This window comes from Microchirus variegatus, assembly GCF_963457635.1.
Source record: "Microchirus variegatus genome assembly, chromosome: 22".
NCBI lineage: Eukaryota > Metazoa > Chordata > Actinopteri > Pleuronectiformes > Soleidae > Microchirus > Microchirus variegatus.
The window spans coordinates 16706578-16727146 of NC_139823.1; the positions used below are offsets into that span (position 1 = coordinate 16706578).

The window sequence follows — 20569 nt, forward strand, 5'->3', positions numbered from 1 at the left end:
GTCTAGGCAGATGGCCGCACATCTTTGAGTCTGCTTCTGTCATAGATTGTCAGAGTGTTTCCTTCTTCACTGTTAATTATTTTGTTGTGAAACTTCTGTCTCTACCTCACCATTTGTTTCCTTTACCACAACCCGTCTAGGCAGATGGTTGCACATCTTTGAGTCTGCTTCTGTCAGAGATTGTCAGACTGTTTCCTTCTTAACTGCTAATTATTTTGTTGTGGAACCTGTGGAACTCATGTCACTACCTCACCATTGTTTCCCTTTCACCACAACCCGTCTAGGCAGATGTCCGCACATCTATGAGTCTGCTTCTGTCAGAGATTGTTAAGAGTGTTTCCTTCTTCCCTGTTAATTATTTTGTTGTGGAAATTCTGTCTCTACCTGACCATTTTTTTCCCCCTTTCACCACAACCCGTCTAGGCAGATGGCCGCACATCTTTGAGTCTGGTTCTGTCATAGATTGTCATGGTGTTTCCTTCTTAACCGTTAAGTATTTTGTTGTGGAAATTCTGTCTCTACCTCACCATTTTGTTCCCTTTCACCACAACCCGTCTAGGCAGATGGTTGCACATCTTTGAGTCTGATTCTGTCAGAGATTGTCAGAGTGTTTCCTTCTTAACTGCTAACTATTTCATTGTGAAACTTCTGTCACTACCTAACCATTGTTTCCCTTTCACCACAGCCCGTCTAGGCAGATGGCCGCACATATTTGAGTCTGACCGTTGGGGTTTCTCTGCTCTCGATGATGTTGAGAAGAACAGAGAAAAGAGGCAGAACATTATTCCGTGCCTTGCTCCTTGCCTTTGAGTCGGGCACTAATTGGCAAAACAATTTATCATGAAAAACAACCACAGAGAGATAAATCAATAAAGAGGAAAGCTACTCGTCGAAGCACTTAATAGATTAGCTGCAAGGTAAATGCTAGCGTTATCCTTCGGTATGACTTCTGCTACAGAAATCCTCAAACGTGGTCAAGTGTTGCCGTTTGATTGCGTCTTTCACTCACGATCCGCTTTTCAAGAGTTAGGCTGACTTTGGATTTCTTTCACCGACACAGAGGGTGATGTATCGCCGAGCGTGTGCATTACATTTGTCATTCCCACCTTAGCTTTGACAGAAAAATCTTCAAACGCGAAGATGCCTGCGGTTTAATGTGCGGGACGGAGTGGAGGTTAGCGGCACTGATGGATGACTGCAACTCTGTGTTTTTTTAACATTTTTAACAACACAGCAGAGAACAAGCCAGTTCTCTCTCTGTCCTAATAGGAAGCAGAAATAATGTCCTTCAAAGCACTTTGTTTCCAGCCCGATCCGATCTCCTCTGAACATATATTAGCCCTTCAGTCTTGTTTGATTGCATCAGACAGTTGGGTGTTTTGAGGCAATGCTTTAAAGTCACGGTTATAAAGTTTGCTTTTGTTTGCAGAGGCCGGTTCTGCGGCGTGTTCGGAGAGAGAGAGAGACTGCTCATCAGATGTGCGTTAAAGGCCTCAGTAATAATCTCCACACAGAGAGTCTGGTTCTCGTCCCCTCACGCTGCCCTTTCAAGTTATTGAGTTGGTCTGCTGAATACACAGAATACGTCAGCAGTAAGACGAGGACGCGTCGTTGCGTAGGAACGGAGCGGCGGTTCAGTTACACAGCAGCGAACTGGGATCTGTGGATCATTCGTTCATTCGTTTTTCAAAATCAAACCATAAATAAAAAATGTTTTTAAATGAAAGTCGCAGATTTAGAGACTGAACTGATCAGTCAATACAGATACGGTTTATAGCGGAAGAAATCGTGCGTGTGAGTCTATATATTTTATAAAATGGAAATGTGCTTTTAATCTCGTATTATTTTCTCGTACATTTGCCACTTTTAATCTCATAAATCTGTGACTTTATTTTCTCGTATATTTGACACTTTTAATCTCGTAAATCTGCAACTTTATTTTCTCTTAGATTTGCCACTTTTAATCTCTTAATCTGATACTTTATTTTCTCGTATAGTTGACACTTTTAATCTCGTAAATCTGATACTTAATTTTCCCGTAGATTTGACACCTTTAATATAAATCTGCAATTTTATTTTCTTGTATATTTGCCACTTTTAATCTTGTAAATCTGCAACTTTTTTCTCAAAATACCTCCCCCAGTCTGTAATTTATTGACTCTTTTTAATAATTGGCCCTAATACGCCGTCGTAAAAAGCTGCCCAATCATGGCAGAATAATCCTCAGGTAACTTGCATTTATCAACATTGGATTATAGAGATACGCTCGTTATCTGTTTTTTCCATTTTCAGCACAAAATCAGAAATTGGAAAAACAAGTCGTTTTTTATTTTATTTTGAAAAACAAATGAACGAAGTATACACGGATTTAACTGCGAACAGCATCACAAACCTCCGGGTTTATTCACTTTGACTGTGAGCGATATAATCTACATTAGCGACTAAGACATAAGAGATTATATTGTTTTACCTCCATCACAGTTGTTTAGTTTCACAGTGAACAGACACTGACAAGGGGAAAGAAAAGGGGATCGTGGGATAAGATCAGAGATAAGAGAGTCCTTTATTCGTCCCGCAGTGGGGACATTTTATGACGCGATATAAAAGTATGAGTTGTGTTTGGTTTTAGGTCCCAGACGGCTGAAAATATCGACTGAACTTCCTGAACTGAACTTCCTGCTCTTCCCTTGTTCTCCTGTTTCTGCTCAATGTAGAGTGTTTGTGTTTGTGAGGAACTCGGAGAAAAGAGGACAAGGCCATTTATAAGCATATTTAAAAGCCCTGTATTATGTATCGTTAGAGTGATTCACATTATCCCGATAAAGCTCTACAAGCATCTCAGAATGACGTTGCGTGATCACGTGACGGCTCTAATCTCTTCCGCCGCAAAAAATCAAGCAGTTATTTTTTTTTACACTGTTTTAGTTACTGTACATAAGTGCACTTTAATGCATTTCCCTCATGTTTCAGTGGCTGCTTATGAAAAGCCTCAAACGATGTGCTTTTAAGGACACTGGACTCGTGTTTTCCAGCTGTGGGATAATGCGCCGAGTCAATGCTCGGACACGTGTCGTCGCCAGGGCTACGGATAAAATTGATCACACAAGGTTGGAGGCAAAACAACAACTGTTTTCTTTTCTGCCGCGGCTCACGACTCGGACGATTGACAGACGGCTTGAGGCAACGGGCAGTTTTCGGCGAACGCGGCGTAAACACGGCGGAGCGCGTTGTCGGAGAGTGACCCCGCGGGTGACCCTGGACTACACAAATAAACAGCATTACTTATTCTGCGCTTAATCCCAGCAGCTGTTTTCTCTTACGCAACGAGGTCGGGCGAGGAGCGCTCGCTCTCACCTTGGCTCAGTCTGGCTTTTTCCAACACAGTGGATCTAGAAAAAACTTGTCGAAATTACACCTTGAAAATGAAGTAAACAAACACACAAACCTGACTACAGTGCACTTTTAGCTCCCGTCAGTGACGTTTGATATGAATTAAACAGCAGAATGTTGTGAATGCGTCTGCTTTAATGAGTTCTCTGCAACTAATACGACCGATAATGGGTGTGTTTTCAGTCGGTGGGTGAACAATCACTCCTGCCACACATTATAGATGATTATAGATCGATCATAGAGCAGAGTTATTGAATGAAACATCTTCATAGACACTTTGCAGTTAAAGGTTACCTTATAGGCCTTCATGATGTCCACCGTGTCCACAGCAGTCTGCTCCAGGACGCCCTGATTCTGCAGCAGCGACCGCACCGTCTCTTCCATCCTGCACACGGACGACAATGGCATTTTATTATTTTTACGCGTTATGTTACACGTCTGCAGTCAAAACACGCACAAAAGGAGACATCGTGGTGACGAGCGGCGGCGATTGCCGTGGCGATTGAGGTCATTCGATTCTACAACTTGACCGTCCTCATCCTCAACATATTGTGTTTGGAAAGACAAAAAAAAGTAGATTTCGTTGTCAGGAGCTAACATATAGTTATTATTATTATTGTTTGGTTCTTAACTGTTCATTCTTTTATTATGGAACTTGTGGAACTGCAGTCTCTACCTCACCCCTTTCACCCCAACCTGTCTAGGCAGATGGCCTCACATCTTTGAGTCTGCTCCTGTCAGAGATTGTCAGAGTTTTTATATATATATATATATATATTTATATCTCAGCAGAGAGACTTGACCTCTATATAGGTACATACGGTATCCAATATAAATGTGTATATGAGTGGTGTTTTTTATGGACTCTGTTCCAACGTCTGTTCAGTTCAAGTGAGGAACAGCTTGGACAAATGCATGGACGTGTGTCCATAATGCACATATTGTACAGTATTAACTTCAAAATACATTATAAAATACTACTACTTTGTGCTGCTCAAACAAGTGCAAAAAGGAGTGGAAATGTGCAAATGCCTCAGCAAATTTCCCTCTAAATCAAAGCTACATTCAACCTAAGTATTCGCTCTCGTATTCAGTCCAAAAAGAAAAAAAAAACAGCGACAGATAAAGCTCCATGGGATGATCTTGCACCCAGCTGGGATCATGTAAACAGATAAGGACGAGATAATAGTGACATTCAGTGTCTCCGCAAAAGGAAGGGTCGTGACACAGTCAGGAGGGATTCACGTGTTTTCTTCTTCTTCTTCTTTTCAGTGTTTTAATTGAAGGTGAATTGAAAGAAAACAAAATGAATGACTAATATAACAAAGGTGGTTAAATAATTAATTCAAGGAACCTTCACAGTTTAACCATCTTCTGCAACAAGTCCTTCATACATTTATGAAACTGATTATGATGGGATGCCCAAAATTAAGCATACATAATAAAAAATAACAGTGTTTTATAGGATTTGAGCTGGTCGTTTGAACTCCAGTGATTGACAGCGAGAGCAGAGCAGAGCAGAGGTGGTCTGGTGGCAGACTCTTTCCACTTCCTGTTCTGAATCAGCACATCCTACAGAGCAAAGAGGACATGACACAGACAGAGTGCGGAGACGCTGACACGTGCACGGTCAAGGACTAAAGTGATCAGCAGGACAAGTGTAGTGACATTTCTTGACCTTAGAGTCACGGGGATGCAGTGATTCCTCAGAACCGCTCTTGGTTAAAACGGCACATGAAAATAAACGTGCAAAGTTAGCGATATTAGCGACAAGAACATCCCGATGAGAAGTTCACGCTGCAGGGATAATCGACCATGAAAGCAGGGCATTTATGTAGGAGGTAGTGTTTGTTTAACGGTGAGCCGTTGCTCAAAGAAGACTTTCAAAGATTTATGGAAAGCTGAAGTATGATAAACTCTTAGAAATAAGGGTTCCAAAAGTGTTCTTCTACACTCTACAGAAATAAAAGTGCTAAGTAGAACCATATAAGGTTCTTCGGCTTGTCCTCATAGGAGAACCCTTTTGGAGGGTTCCACCAAGAACCCTTTGAAAACCCTTTATTCAGGAAAGGGCTTTTAAAGGGTTCAAAATGGTTCTTACTGGAACCATTAGTGTTACCAAGAATCTTTTCAGAAGCAAATGGTTCCAGGGAGAACCTCAGCCCTTGTAGAAGGACCCTTTTGGAACCCTTATTTCTAAGACTGTACAAGGGAGAACCCTTTAAAACCCATTTCCTGAATAAAGGGTTTTAAAAGGGTTCTTGATAACACTGAGGGTTCAGGTTCCACCTTCCTGGGCTAGCCGAAGAACCTTATATGTGCTACTTAGCACTTTTATTTCTAAGAGTGTACACCATTGGGTAAGCAAACAGATGGGAGTGAAAATAACCCAGGGAAGCAGTGAATGTGAAATAAAAGTGTGTTTTTGTAGCTGCTGGGGGTCATACACGCATAAACTTCCAGAAGCCTTCACTTCTTGCAGTGGCTGCTAAGACCTCAGTGACCTTGAGATTATTAAGTGGCAGGATGGAAAAGGGGAAACACTTTGATGCCTCGGCGTGCCTGTTTCACTGTGGGTGGGGGGGAGGGGTGTCTGGAGAGGTGTGTGTGTGTGTGTGTGTAGCATTCCTGCACACCTGAAAGACACTCTTTGTGTTTCTAAACAGACCCCGGAAAACTCTGGAGCTGCCTCCCTTCTCTGGGTTTTCTGTCACTGAAGCCACAGACGTGCGGCATCGAGCTGAAGAAAAAGCTGAGGGGTGAAATAAAGGCGGGCCACTGGAAGACTTTGAAGTCTCCACGGTGATGCTGCTGAGGGACTTTTGTGCCCTAATGTGGACACAGACTGACGGACGGACGGACTGACTGACTGCATCTGTTTGTAGGAAAGTTTTACTCCATCAAGACACACTGCAAAAACTCCAAATCTTGCCAAGTATACTTTTCTAATTTCTAGTCAAAATTGATTGAAAATAGATTTAAAGAAGATTTTGAGTCGCATCTCAGACGAAACAAGCTTTTTGTGTCATAAGGTTTTCAAGCTTCTGTGTCATTTGTGAAAGACGAATCGTCTCGACTTGACTTGAATTGAGACGACAAATCCGCTTTACAATAAGGTAAATGAACACACTTGATGACAGGATGGTAAATGACGGCTTGTTATGGCAAAAGAGCGCTGCCTAATATGAGTCAGGAATGCTAAAATTTGTCTCAAAATGCCCGTTTCTAATCTAATTTCAACTTAAATCTAGAACTGTGTCACAATTATAGAACTATCAGTGAGTTAAATACACTCGAAACAAACAGGATGACAAAAAAAGACGGTGCTTTTGAGGCTAAAAATGCTATTTTTGAGCTAAAAATATAGCTAAAAATGAGTTTTCACAGCAAATTTCAAGGTCACTCTTATCTTGTAAGGCTTAAATATAAAGTCTTATATCAAGAAGATCATTTTCACTTGTTCCATTTGCAGATTTTTTTTTTTTTTTTTGCATATTTGCAAGCAAAAAATATCTTGCATTCATTTTGTTTTGGCCTTTTTTTCCAGTGCAAATATGTTAAAAGGAAACAACTCACTGTACCTCAACTCTAACCTTAAACAAAATGAAGATCTAAATATGATGGGTTTTTTTTGGTCTTGGATTCTTCCGCAGCACTGACAGGAAACTCTAATCAAGCAGCGAAAGCACTTCATTTCACTGAAGGTATGTGTCGCAGAGGTAACACCCGGGAATTTAAATGAAATACATTTCAAAAGCAGTTAATCCCGCAAAGAACAAAGGAGGACACGCGTCCAGTAAAATGTCCTATAAAATAAACAGAGCGATTTATCTTGACCATAAATCCAGCCGCATAAAACCTCTCCGCAGCACAGAGAGAGTGAGCTAAATGCATATGATGAATGGAATATTACTCGGAGCGTTACTTGACGTGAAATAAAAAGAGAAACAGTCTTGCTCCGTGTGATAGGGTGATCAATCTCAAAGTGCTCGCCGACGACCTACCGAAGACAAAACTGAGAGGAGAAGACGACGAGGAAAGGAAGGACGGACAGACAGGCGGACGTAGGGACGGACGGACGAGTGAGCGTCTTTTTGTTCTGAAAGGATGTACGAGATGAAAGCAAATCCTGTTTGACTTCCCCTGACCCTCGTCCTCGTGCCGCACGGCCTGAATTTCAAACGTGACATTCGTCAGCATTTCCCAGGAAATACAATTAAGGTCCAATCAATGTTCAGCCTGAGGTCTGACCGTCACACACGCTCTCTCACACACACGCACGCACGCACACACACACACACTCGCACACACACACAGAGAAAACATGCATGAACACTTCCTGTGACATCAAGACTTTAAAGTAGTCATATTATACCCTGTTTCTACAAGTTACCCTAGTTCCCTGGTGTCCTAATGAACATGTTTGTGACATGCTTTGGTAAAAAATACCTTGAGGATGAAGCACCACAGCAGTTCAATCACCCTGACGAAACAGCCGTGTTCAGAACGATCGTTTCACTGCTGTTTTTTTTTCAAAAATCAATTTTTGAAGTTTATGAATCGGTTCAGAATCGTGGATGATTAGAATCGCGATTCATATGTGAATCTATTTTTTTCCCCCATCCATAGGAGTTAGCGTTCGGAAAAGCCATCATTATTGCCGTCGCATATAAAATGTAAATCCTCTGATGCTGGAAGTTTGTGTAGAACTCTGCGCAGTCGCAACACTTTTTGCCTTTTTCAGCTCTTCCGGATACTATCGCCCTCACTATGACGTTTTTAGGGACAAAGCGGAGCTCCGGGAGACAACAAATCCAGGAATGTGCCATTGTGACGTCACAATGAGTGCGGAAGTCGTCTTTGCCTACTCATAGGGCCTCCAGAGTCCCAAATGTAAGTATTAAAATGATTAAAAAAGTTTATTTTGCGTAATATTTCTCCTTTAAAGACAAATTCCTTCAGGAAAAATCCAAACTCCTTCTCAACAGTCAACAATCTCTGCTCCAAACTCACCCCGGCTTGAGTTTTTCTCCATTTCTTTTTGAAAAAAGCCAGAAAAACTGCGCCGGCGTCCCTGAGCACCATATGTACGTGGACATCCAAAACACGCGCATCCGCACAGTGACCCAGACGCTGCTGCCGTTGCTGAAATGAAATAGGCCGCGCAGACGCTCAATCGAACAGACGGCGCGGTCAGTCAGAGAGTCGGCCCAACAGCAGAGCTCCTGTTCTCCATTTTCTAGTTGCCGTGTCTCCAGCGTGTCATTATCTGACAAAAGACAGCGATCTGGCAGGCAAAGACTTTCCCATATGTCCCTCATGTTAAGCCCTCTCCAAAGGAGGACGGCCCCTGCTGGGAGGCGAGCGGGCCCGGTCGTCTTGGATCAGACAACAACAAAAAAAAAATAACAGGGATGGGTTTGTGGGGATGAAGCACAACTAAAGGCAGGGATCCCCTGCTTTGTCAGCCAATGTGTGTGTGTGTAGTGCTGGAATCTGTGATTAAGAGGCTTTGGCTCCGCGGAAATCAGCATTTTCCGCGCAAGGAAAAGCTAACGCGGAGGCCGCGCGCCAGAACACTCGCTGCATGATCAGAGATCGCCGCAGGCCTATCTCAGATTCCCCCTCAGCTCGCTCTTCTCAATGATCTTCCCTTCCAAATGTGTCACTTTTCATTAGCGCGGTCCGTACATGCTCATTTGTTTATTGCAGTCACGACACCGTGCTGCCAGTGACAGCCGGGCATCTTTGCACGCTTCCTTTGCCATTGTTGTACACTCAGCACTGCCAGGATTCATTGGCAGCGGCATTATTCGCGAGGCCGTCTCCGCTTTGACATTTTCTTATTTTTTTTTTCCTCCCTTCCACGAGAGACTTGGAAAGAAAACAAAAGATAAGGATAGACTCATAAAACCCCCGCGATAAATCAACTGTAAAGATCGGAGTCAAAGAAGTGGACGAACCTCGAATAAAAAACTAAAAAAAAGAAAGAACTGCCAGGTGATGGGAAGCATCTGAAGATCCGCGGAGACACGTCACTTCTTCCGTATCCGTCTCTGTTCACACTCGGCTAATTTATCAGCGCTGTCAGACGCTCCGCGGAGACCCTTTAATCAGATTTGAGCAATTTGAAAATCCTACAGCTGGCGAAATGACAGAGAGAGAACAATCACCTGGTTGTGCGGTTGAATCGAGGCCATCGCAATCGCCTTATTTGACGTCAATGAGCCCCAGCAAAACTGTCTTTTTCACGCAAAACTATTCCATCCGACCTCTGAGACTTATGCACGCCCACCAGGTGATTGCCTGGCTTAACCCAAAGCTAAGCCAATCTTATCCTCTTAGAGCTGTTTTGCAGAAAACAAGCAAGGAGAACCATTTTTTTTTTTCTTTCTTTCCGTGACCTAAACTCCCTGCAACTTAACTGGACACTTTAGGGCGCAGAGGTTCGCTCCCCGGGTTAACACCTCAGGGACGAGTCCGGAGCTATAAAAGTCACGCACATCAGTCATGCGTGTTACACCGGGGTTGCGTTACAAAGATGCCTTGCCCCCGGTGACCGCTGACTCTTACCGGGCCACCTTTGACCTTTGACCTTATCAACAACGCACACATGGTGGAGAATGGTCAGTGAGAGATCAAGAGGCAAAAAGCATTTAGCGTACGCCGACGGCCGTATTTCATCCCGATATTTGTCGACCAACTGCTGCGAAAAAGACTCAATGACGGCATCTATTAGCATTTAACACGTGAGTGTTAATGTTTGAAATGCACATACACGAGAAAACTAGCTCCGTTAAATACTGAGTTTTGCCTTAATCTGAATAGAAAAAACGATTTTGCCAGATGTTGACGACTCTGTAGAGAGCGTAAATGAACATGGACATACACTACCGTTCAAAAGTTTGGGGTCACCTATACAATTTTTCGGTGTTTTCCATTAAAAGTCACACTTGTATTCATCAAACGAGTTGCAATGAAGGAAAATGAATAGATAAAAATGTACCATGTACCATTAGGACACTGGAAATGGGCCTCTATACACCTATGTACATATTCCATTAAAAACCAGACGTTTGCAGCAAGAATAGTCGTTTACCGCATTAACAATGTATAGAGTGTATTTCTGATTCATTTAATGTTATATCCATTGAAAAACATGGTTTTACTTCAATAATAAGGAAATTTGACCCCAAAAGTGACCCCAAACTTTTGAACGGCAGTGTACATTAGAAAACTAGCTCGGTTAAATACTGAATTTTGCCTTAATCTCAATAGAAAATGATTTAACCTGACGTTGACGACTCCGTAGAGAGCGTAAATGAACATGGACACGTGGACGGAACCAGATTTAAGTTTCCTCCCACATGTTCAACCTCTGGCCACAGGAAGCAAAGCCATTGAATCCTCGAGAGCGCGTCACTGGACCCCATCGGGTGTCATGTGCGCTCCACATGTGCGACGGAGACAGAGAAGCGTGGAAGACGTCCCAGTGGGAAGCCACATCACATCACGAGGACAGCAAAAGAGTTCATTACTTAGAGCCAGAGACATGGCCATATGGGAACTGGGGAGGGGGAGGGGATGGGATTGAGTGGGAGGTGGGTCACGACAGATAGCAGGGGTGGAAGGATACGGATAAATCTAGGAAAGTGATTTTTGAGAAAAAGTAGAATCAAATATAGCCAGAAAACGACCGTTTGGTCCGTTTGTGATGCAGAACAATCACCAATCAGAGCTTCCGGTCGCTGACTTCTCCCAGCGTCTAGACACTTTATGGGCTGTATTCTGCCTCCAGGACAAAGGTTAAAGTCATTTAGTTTTGTGCTATTGGAAAAAATGGCAGCAATAATATTATGTGTTATGCCAGAAAAAAGGAAAAGTAGCGCGCTTACTTTTGATAATCGGCACGACAAAGTGCGAATTGTTCTCCGAGGAACTATTTCTTTGACAGAAGGAAGGAAGGAAGGAAGGAAGGAAGCGGGATATTGCATCTGGAAACATAACACAAGCCGTTGAACGTTTTTAAAGCTGGACAGTCGAGTTTCTGTTGTGCTGTAACTGTATTTGTGGTGGAAGTCGTTTGGAGAACGTCACCGTTTGAAGTAAATCTGAACTATGTTGTTTGGCTTTAGGCTACAATCTGAGAGCTGTGCGACGTCGAGGACAGACGCCCTACTTTGGCAAAAGCTCGTAATCTGACCTCTTTCGCAACAACTTTGAACATAACCAGCATTTTTTAATCACCTGAGCTGGACGTTGAGCGCGTTCGTAAACGCCCGGACATGGTTACGAGCGAGGGTTAGAGGGTGCGACTTTGATACCACGGCTCTTGTTATGGGGCTGGTAATTTAGAGCGAGTGAGAGAGTCGAATAACCCAAATTAAGTTCAATCAGGCGCTCGGATTTGGAACGAGGAAGCTGAAACGGACCCAATAAATCCACTAAATATAGGGTCCAGTCCAGACGCCGATTATCTATTTAACAGCCATCTTCCCAATTGGGCAGGAGTAAGAAAGTCACTTCAAAAGACCTGCCCCCCACCTCCCCCACCTCCACCTTCATCCTGCTAATGACCCCAGATGTGTGGTCGTGAACAGAAGTCTGATTCATCGGGGCTCAAGGCATGCGAGCAGGCCATTTCAAAAGTGCCAAATTAAAACATTTGAGCCAGGCGTGGCCGGGGTGCTCGGGTGATTAGAGGAGAGGAGAGGGCATTGATCTGCAAACACAGCGCAATCACTCAGCTTTCCCCTCTCCGACTGTATTAGCGCTCGCCAGTCCAGCTGTTAGGCGGCGGTAATGAGAATAGCACATGATTGTATACGGCACACACACCCGCACACACACACACACACACACACACACACACACTCTTTACTCTGCAGACCGTGACTGTCCAAACAACACGTCCAGACGTTCAAAGTGCTGCCATTCCTGCCACACAACTTGAGTAATGTGCTTGGAATAATACACTGCTGAGCTGTAAATCTGCAAAGCGCCAGTCGCCGTCGACGCTTCTTCTTGTTGTTGTTGTTGTTTCGTAGAGTCGTAAGTCTCCCGTATCCTGCCGCGAAGAGGGCCCTTCAAGACGGCAATGACTCAAAGTCAAGTGGATTGCGTTGATCATAAATACAAAATGGCTTGGATTCATTGGGTATGCACAAAAAAAAGCCAATAGAAATGTATAATATAACCATTACGCTATGTATAATATACATTTCTATTGGGTAACCCTAACCCATTGGTTCTTAAAGTGCGGCCCGGGGGCCAATGGCGGCCCACAGAGACATTTCTGGCGGCCCTCAGTCCAACGTTGGGTTCCTAAATTGGCCCTCAGGTCTCAAAACTTTGAGAACCCCTGCCCTAACCCCTAACCCTAAGCCATTGGGTAAGCAAAAAAGAAGCCAATTGAAGTGTAGATAATACATTTCTGTTGGCTAACCCTAACCCTAATATAAATACACAAGGGTGACAATGGCTTGGATCCATTGGTTAAGCAACAAAGTAGCCAATAGAAATGCATATTCTACATTTCTATTGGCTAACCCTAACCCCTGACCCATGGGGTAAGCAAAAAAGAATCCATTATTGGCTAACCCCAACCCTAACCCTAACCCTATAAATACACAGATGTGATAATGGCTTGGATCCATTGAGTAAGCAAAATAGAAGCCAATAGAAATGTATTATATGCATTTCTATTGGCTAACCCTAACCCCAAGCCACGGGTGACAATGGCTTGGATCCATTGGGTAAGCAAAAAAGAAGCCAAAAGAAATGTATAATATGCATTTCTATTGGCTAACCCTAACCCTCTACCCTAACCCTTTAAATATTATTTAAACCTCTTTGATCAAATAAGTCAGAGACTAGAAGCCAAACCTATCAACTGAACCTGTGCACACGTGTGCATCGGTGACTTGACAGCAGCAAACAACAGAAAGGGCTTCCCCCCTTTTCTCTTTCTACAGTATAACAGTCTAATATCCACAACAGGCAAGAAGAGGGACGACACTAAAGTCCTTAAGAGGATGAGCATAACAACTAAACACAAAGAGGAACCAAACAAATTGCCACAAAAGGGGCTGGGAAAAGTTGGACTAATCTGCACACGAACAACAACAACAACATGAAATTACCTCAAAACTGCCTCTCTCATCTCCACACCAGACAGTTCAGGCACTGAGCCCCTGCAGCGGCCCCTGCAGTGGACCCCGTGTTCCCGTCTGCTCACCGCTCATCCTGTCTGAGTTAAGGCTGCAAAATTGTCCTTGCAGGGCCAGGATGTCCAAGCAAAGCACTCAAGACGGATGATATTTCTGTCTCTGGGATTCATTTAACCTTTCGTCTACACTTCAACGCCGAAGGACCAGAGGACTCCTGGTGTCCCCCGTCATTCTTGATCTCCATTCTCCTTGTCTTGTATCCATGTGTAGTGGTATAGGACGTCCAGGGTGGGCCAGTGCTGCTGGGCCAGAGTCTCTAACCACTAATCCGTAGTTTCATGATGACAGGCCTTGCTGGTGGTGTTAAAGACTTGAGGGTAGGGGTTGGGGGGGGGGGGGGTTGAGCCAAGTCAGGAAGGGCTGGACATGTGACCCACACCAGGCTAACAGGCTAACTTACTGGGGGGGAGGGTGAAGAGAGAGTGAATATAGGCACGTGTGTGTGTGTGTGTGTGTGTGTGTGTGTCTGGAGTTAAACGCTCAGTCACCTGAGGAATGCACCATTTTCAGATCTCAGCCGTGAAAACAGAAGCAAAAACGGGCAAAAACAAACGCACAGTTGTTCTACGACAATCTCCACCTTACAATCACACACACACACACACACATACAAAGAGCTAGACTCCCCAGAGTGTTCCAAGCAAAGGAAACTGAACTAAATCATTACTTTTTATCGACTTTTTATGTCATAATTATGACTTCTTATCACATCATTTTGAACTTTTGTCTCATAATTTCAACTTTTTATCTCATGATCATGACTTTTATCTCACAATAATGACCTTTCATCTTGTAATTTCAACTTTTTATCTCAGAATTATCACATTTTATCTCATAATTTCGACTTTTTATCTCATAATTTCGACTTTTTATCTCATAATTTTGACTTTTTATCTCATAATTATGACTTTTTATCTCATATTTAAGACCTTTTATCTCGTAATGACTTTTTATTTATAGTTTGCGACTTTTAATCTCATAGTTATGACCTTTTATCTCGTAATTATGACCTTTTATCTCGTAATTATGACTTATCTCATAATTATCACATTTTATCTCATAATTTCGACTTTTTATCTCATAATCATGACTTTGATCTCACAATAATGACCTTTCATCTCATAATTTCGACTTTTTATCTCATAATTATGACTTTTACGTCACAATTATGACCTATCTCATAATTATAAGGGTGTGTGTGTGTGTGTGTAAGATAGGCACGCGTGTGTGTGTCTGTGTGCGTGTGTGTGTGTGTCTGGAGTTAAACGCTCAGTCACTGAGGAATGCACCGTTTTCACATCTCAGCCATGAAAACAGAAGCAAAAACAAACGCACAGTTGTTCAGACTTTGTGACAATCCCCGCCTTACAATCACACACACACACAGAACCATACTCCCCAGAGTGTGTGTCTGGCATCAGGAGCAGCGACTGTCTGATATGATACGCCCGTTTGTTGGCGCGATACAGTAAAGTGCATCTACCTTTGTGTCACGTCATCACAGGACCGTTCTGTGTCGTACAAGCAGACATCTTTCAAACCATTTTTGGATAAACCCTCATTTGCGTAGTCTTTGATATCAAAGCTGCAACATTTTGCTCAATTAATTAGCAAAAATACGCTAAAATCTATTTTTTGGCCTGAGGTCAAACAGATCCCAGGTCCACCCGTCGTGATTTGTCGGGCGTTATCTCCAAAGACACATTGACGAAGTGAGGTTTCTGTTTTACCCCCCTAATGCTCGACAAATAACACTCAATCTAAATCAATCAGGAGATATGGATGAAGGTCTCAGTGTGTGTGTGTGTGTGTGTGTGTGTGTGTGTGTGTGTGTGTGTGTGTGTGTGTGTGTGTGTGTGTGTGTGTTGATAAGGATCATGGGAAGACACTCGCTCCAGTAGCCTAGTGACCGAGGTATCTTCAGTGGATTGTAAGTCGCTAATTAAAGTGACCACACTGACGTCCCATCTGCCACTGGGGCACAGCGCCACTGATCACTGGCTGTAGATGTAAGCAGCGTTAATCCTCTGCTGCAGGGTCAGGTAAACCCACCCTACACACACACATTTAATGGGAACTAGAACTGCAACTAACACTTATTTTCGTAATTTCGATTAATCGCTTGGTCCATGAAATGTTAAAGCTCCCATAGAGTGGTCCTGTTGCACATATATGTTAGTTATGGAGGTCTACTTACATACATTAACTTGTTTTTATGGTCAAAAACCTCCTAGTTGCTGGAAACGAGCCGATAGAAATCTGTCCTTTGTGAAGCACTTGTCAGCCGCGCTATTTCAGACATAAATCTCGCCTGAGAATACAGACTGTGTTGTGCTCTCTCAGAAGCGCAGCTCCCCCCTCTGGAACGGTGGATGCACTGCTACTCATTATCAAAACATTGTTTTAACAGTGTTTAAAAATAGCTTCTTCACGACTCCCCGCCGCGGTCCCTTTGACGACCTTTGACCCAGTGTCAGAAGACACTGTCGCCCGTGAAACACCTCCACAACGGACGTTTATTCTTCTTCTGCGGTTCAATGTACGCAACCGGATGTGCCCGGACTAGTGCCCGGAGCAGGACGATCTGCTGTTCAGGAGAACCGCTGTTTACTTAATTATTACGGGATTTTCAGAGATCTCGCTGAGCCCGAGATTACAATAAAACACAGCGTTCTCAGCAGTGGCTGAACTGTTTGTTTTGAACCTTCAGGGCTTCGTAAACAAGGTAATGACGCAGATACACACTAAAAAACAGCGTTAATTGGAACTTCCGGTCTAGGTCCGCTTTAAAAAATGTTGATCAGTGTTTGTCAAACCAGGAAATGACGATGTTTTCAAATGATCCAGTTTGAATGATTTCTTTGTCATGTGGAGCAAAGAAACAAAGCTAAAACAATCAGAAAACTTGTTTTAATCATGAAAAAATCACTTTAATCGATCAATCGATGAATCGTTTCAGCTCGACTGGGAACACTCACTCACTCACATGAAGAAAAACAGCTCAGCGATGCTTAAACAAAGATTAAGACTTTGACAGTGAGACTGGAATCCCATTAGCTCATGTGTGCAGTGGGAGGGAGGAGGGACAACAGATCCATGTAATGTCTGGGGGGGGGGGGATTGGATTGAACCACTCACGGTATGGGGCGCACGGTAATTGCAGCAATCCAGTATGATGACAATGAGCATTGCAGAGCACCAATGAGCATCATCCATCTGGGGGGGTGAGGGGGGGGGGGGGGGGGTTAACCTCTGCCATGATCTTTCCTCTGTGGGGAGTCGTGTCGAGCCAATCAGGGATAAGCCTTATATATTGTATTTCTCTGCTAATGGAAGAGCAGCTCTTCGTCTGGCTTTTTTAAAGACAGTGCCTCTCATGTTGCTCTTGTCCTAAATAAACTCATCCATGGCTACATGTGCGGGAACATCTGCCCCATCATCATGAATGAAGAACATAATCAGTCATAAGTTGTGATTGTGTGTCACTACAACAGAAAACTGCCTGTTTCTGAGTTCACAGCTGACTTTTTATCTCATAATTATGACCTTTATCTCATAATTTTGACTTTTTTATCTCATAATTATGACTTTTTATCTCATATTTAAGACCTTTTATCCTTTTAATTATGACCTTTTATCTCATAATTATGACTTATCTCATAATTATCACATTTTATCTCATAATTATGACTTATCTCATAATGATCACATTTTATCTCATAATTTCGATTTTTTATCTCATATTTATGACTTTTATCTCATAATTTCGACTTTTTATTTCATAATTTCGACTTTTCATCTCATAATTTCTACTTTTATCTCATAATTTCGACTTTTATCTCATAATTATGACTTTTTATCTCATATTTAAGACCTTTTATCTAATAATAATGACTGTTTATTTTATAATTATGACCTTTTATCTCATAGTTTGCAACTCAATCTCATAGTTATGACCTTTTATCTCATAATTATCACATTTTATCTCATAATTTCGACTTTTATCTCATAATTTCGACTTTTTATCTCGTAATTATGACCTTTTATCTTGCAATATGACCTTTATCTCATAATTTCTACTTTTATCTCATAATTTCTACTTTTATCTCATAATTTTGACTTTTAATCTCATAATTTCGACTTTTTATCTCATAATTTCAACTTTTTATTAACTTATCTCGTAATTATGACGTTTTATCTCATAATTATGACGTTTTATCACATAATTATGACTATTTATCTCATAATTATGACCTTTTATCTCATGATTATGACCCTTTACTCATAATTTCGACTTTTAATCTCATAATTATGACCTTTTTCTCATAATTATGACCATTTTATCTCATAATTTTGACTTATATCTCATAATTAGGTCTTGGAGTCTCACTCTCACTGTTTTTCTGCCCCCTCTCATCATGAATGAACAACATAATGCGTCAGGTTGTGACTGTGACTCACTACAACAGTGCACGCCAACAGAAAACTGCCTTTTTTCTGAAGTCACACCCAGGAAACTGACAAAAAAGTACTTTCATGCTTTGGAAATGTTGTAAAAAAAAACTCTGTGTTTACATCTAGCTGGTTGAACATGTGACGCAGACGGTGAGAAAACTCCGACTGCGCTTAATTCAGAGGCAACAAAGGAACATTTTTAAATGTGTGATAAATCTGCAGAATGGCTCTTAAATATTTTATTCTTCTGCCGGCGGCGACTCTGCCCTCATCTGCACTTTAACACTGGGACTATTAAAACGTACAGGATTTTCTCCACCGACTTAATGAGAAGATAAGCAGTCAATGTGAAATCCTCTGGACTCCCCGCGTAAGTAAAGCACTGAATGTCTATCACCTAATTACAGCATCAGCTCGGCTCCGACTCTTGATTTGTCTTTGCCGCTCTGTCACACCTCAGCAGCTGTGCGGCGGAGGACAAGTTCATGAAATAGAGGTTACCAAAGTTATGACGAGAGCGTGGGTTGTTCAAGCACTCGCTGTGCTTTTTATAACTCCAATTTCATTCCGAGCCGGACTAATTTATCAGCCTTTCTCCTGCTCCACGACAAGGTCAAGTGATGAGGAGATATATATATATCACTTCCTGAATTTCAAAAATTCATTAAAATTATTCCTTAAGATGTTTGCAAATATTTTCAACTGATCCTTGTTCAGGGCGAAGACAACTATCATGATGGTAAATTTCAAGTCATTCCGAGATACTTTTTTTTTTTTAGAAGAAAGTCAGCTCACTGTCAAAGTGCATCAGGGCAAATGGATAATTTCATGAATTTCAAAATTCATTAAAATTATTCCTTAAGATGTTTGCAAATATTTACAACGGATCCTTGTTCAGTGCGATGCCGACTATTATGATGGTAAATTTCAAGTCATTCCGAGATACTTTTTGTTTTTGAGAAGAAAGTCAGCACAGTGTCAAAGTGCATAATGGCAAAGGGATAATTTCCTGAATTTCAAAAATTCATTAAAATTATTCCTTAAGAGGTTTGCAAATATTTTCGACAGATCCTTGTTCAGGGCGATGCCGACTATTATGATGGTAAATTTCAAGTAATTCCGAGAAACTTTTTTTTTTCGAGAAGAAAGTCAGCTCACTGTCAAAGTGCATCAGGGCAAATGGATCATTTCCTGAATTTCAAAAATTCATGAAAATTATTTCTTGAGAGTTTTGCAAATATTTTCGACAGATCCTTGTTCAGGGCGATGCCGACTATTATGATGGTAAATTTCAAGTCATTCCGAGATACTTTTTGTTTTTGAGAAAAAAAGTCAGCTCACTTTCAAAGTGCATCGGGGGAAATGGATAATTTTTATTATCAAGGCTAACTTTTACCTCTTTCTTTTTTTCCTCCATAACTTATTGACATTTCAGCAGCACAATTGAAGATATAAATGTAAAGGAATGCAATGAAAAGAACAATGAACTTGGTAGATTAGAGGTTTTTCCGCCCATTGGTGCTCTAAACTGTTTCACTGGAGGCACTAGAAAAATAATAATAATTACTTAGTGCATTAATTATCAAAAGAAGATCACGCAGAGCAGCCTGTATGTAGCAAACAATTTAAAATAGGCTACTTTGGGGAATTTGAAAGTTTCTCACACTTTCCCCGAGTAAAGGAAACGCATACATGCCTTTGGTTTGAGTTCATTTTAAATGGGGTAGTAGCATTTTCCCATATTGCAACTGTGTATAGGGATGAAATAACACCATGAGGATGCATTATGCATTATGCTTACCAAAGTCGGCTTTTACAAGCTGAAACAATGGGAATATTAAGGCAAATGTGCCCCTAATAAATTAAACTGCTGCACTGGTTCTCGCTATGATACTGAGGCAGCAAACACAATATGTTGGATTTAGTTCAAATGCAAGAAAAGGTGAATTATCTTTGAGCTTTTCTGTGCAATAATAGACGAATGAATGGACTGGATTTGTTTATGATGAGTGATATTTCCGCTCCTTTTACCTGGAGAATTGTTGCTGCAGTGAAACCATCTGCGATCGTCCCAGCTCCGACTCCTCCGTCACTTCCCGGAGACGCTTCTCGCTCTCCAGTCGCAGGCGTCGCTCTTCCTCTAGCTCGTGGATCAGCTTTTCTCGCTGTGGACACACAAGAATAAGAGTTTATCTCTCAGTGTGGTCAAAAGGCTCAAAGCATCAACTTCCTCTCAGTCGTTTGCCATATTTACGACCATATTAAGCTCCTGAAGCCCTTTCAGCATTTTATATCTCATAATTGTGACTTTTTATCTAATAATTTACTTTTTATCTGATAATTATGACTTTTTAGCTTATAATTATGACCATTTATCTCATAATTATGACTTCTTATCTCATAATTATGACTTTTTATCTCCTAATTTTGACCATTTATCTCATAATTTCGACTTTTCCTCTCATAATTTTGACTTTTTATCTTATTATTATGAC

The 20569-nt window shown here is 41.8% G+C and overlaps 1 protein-coding gene across 1 annotated transcript in view; it reads right to left on the reverse strand.

Moving 5' to 3' along the window:
* LOC310943048 (nck-associated protein 5-like) overlaps positions 1–20569 on the reverse strand; it is a gene marked incomplete at both ends in the record, with an annotated part of 151121 nt that overhangs the window by 42614 nt on the left and 87938 nt on the right. The window contains 2 exons of the mRNA XM_083908544.1: positions 3685–3775; positions 20106–20239. Coding sequence (XP_083764670.1) covers positions 3685–3775; positions 20106–20239 — 225 coding nt within the window. The remainder of the gene's footprint in view (positions 1–3684; positions 3776–20105; positions 20240–20569) is intronic.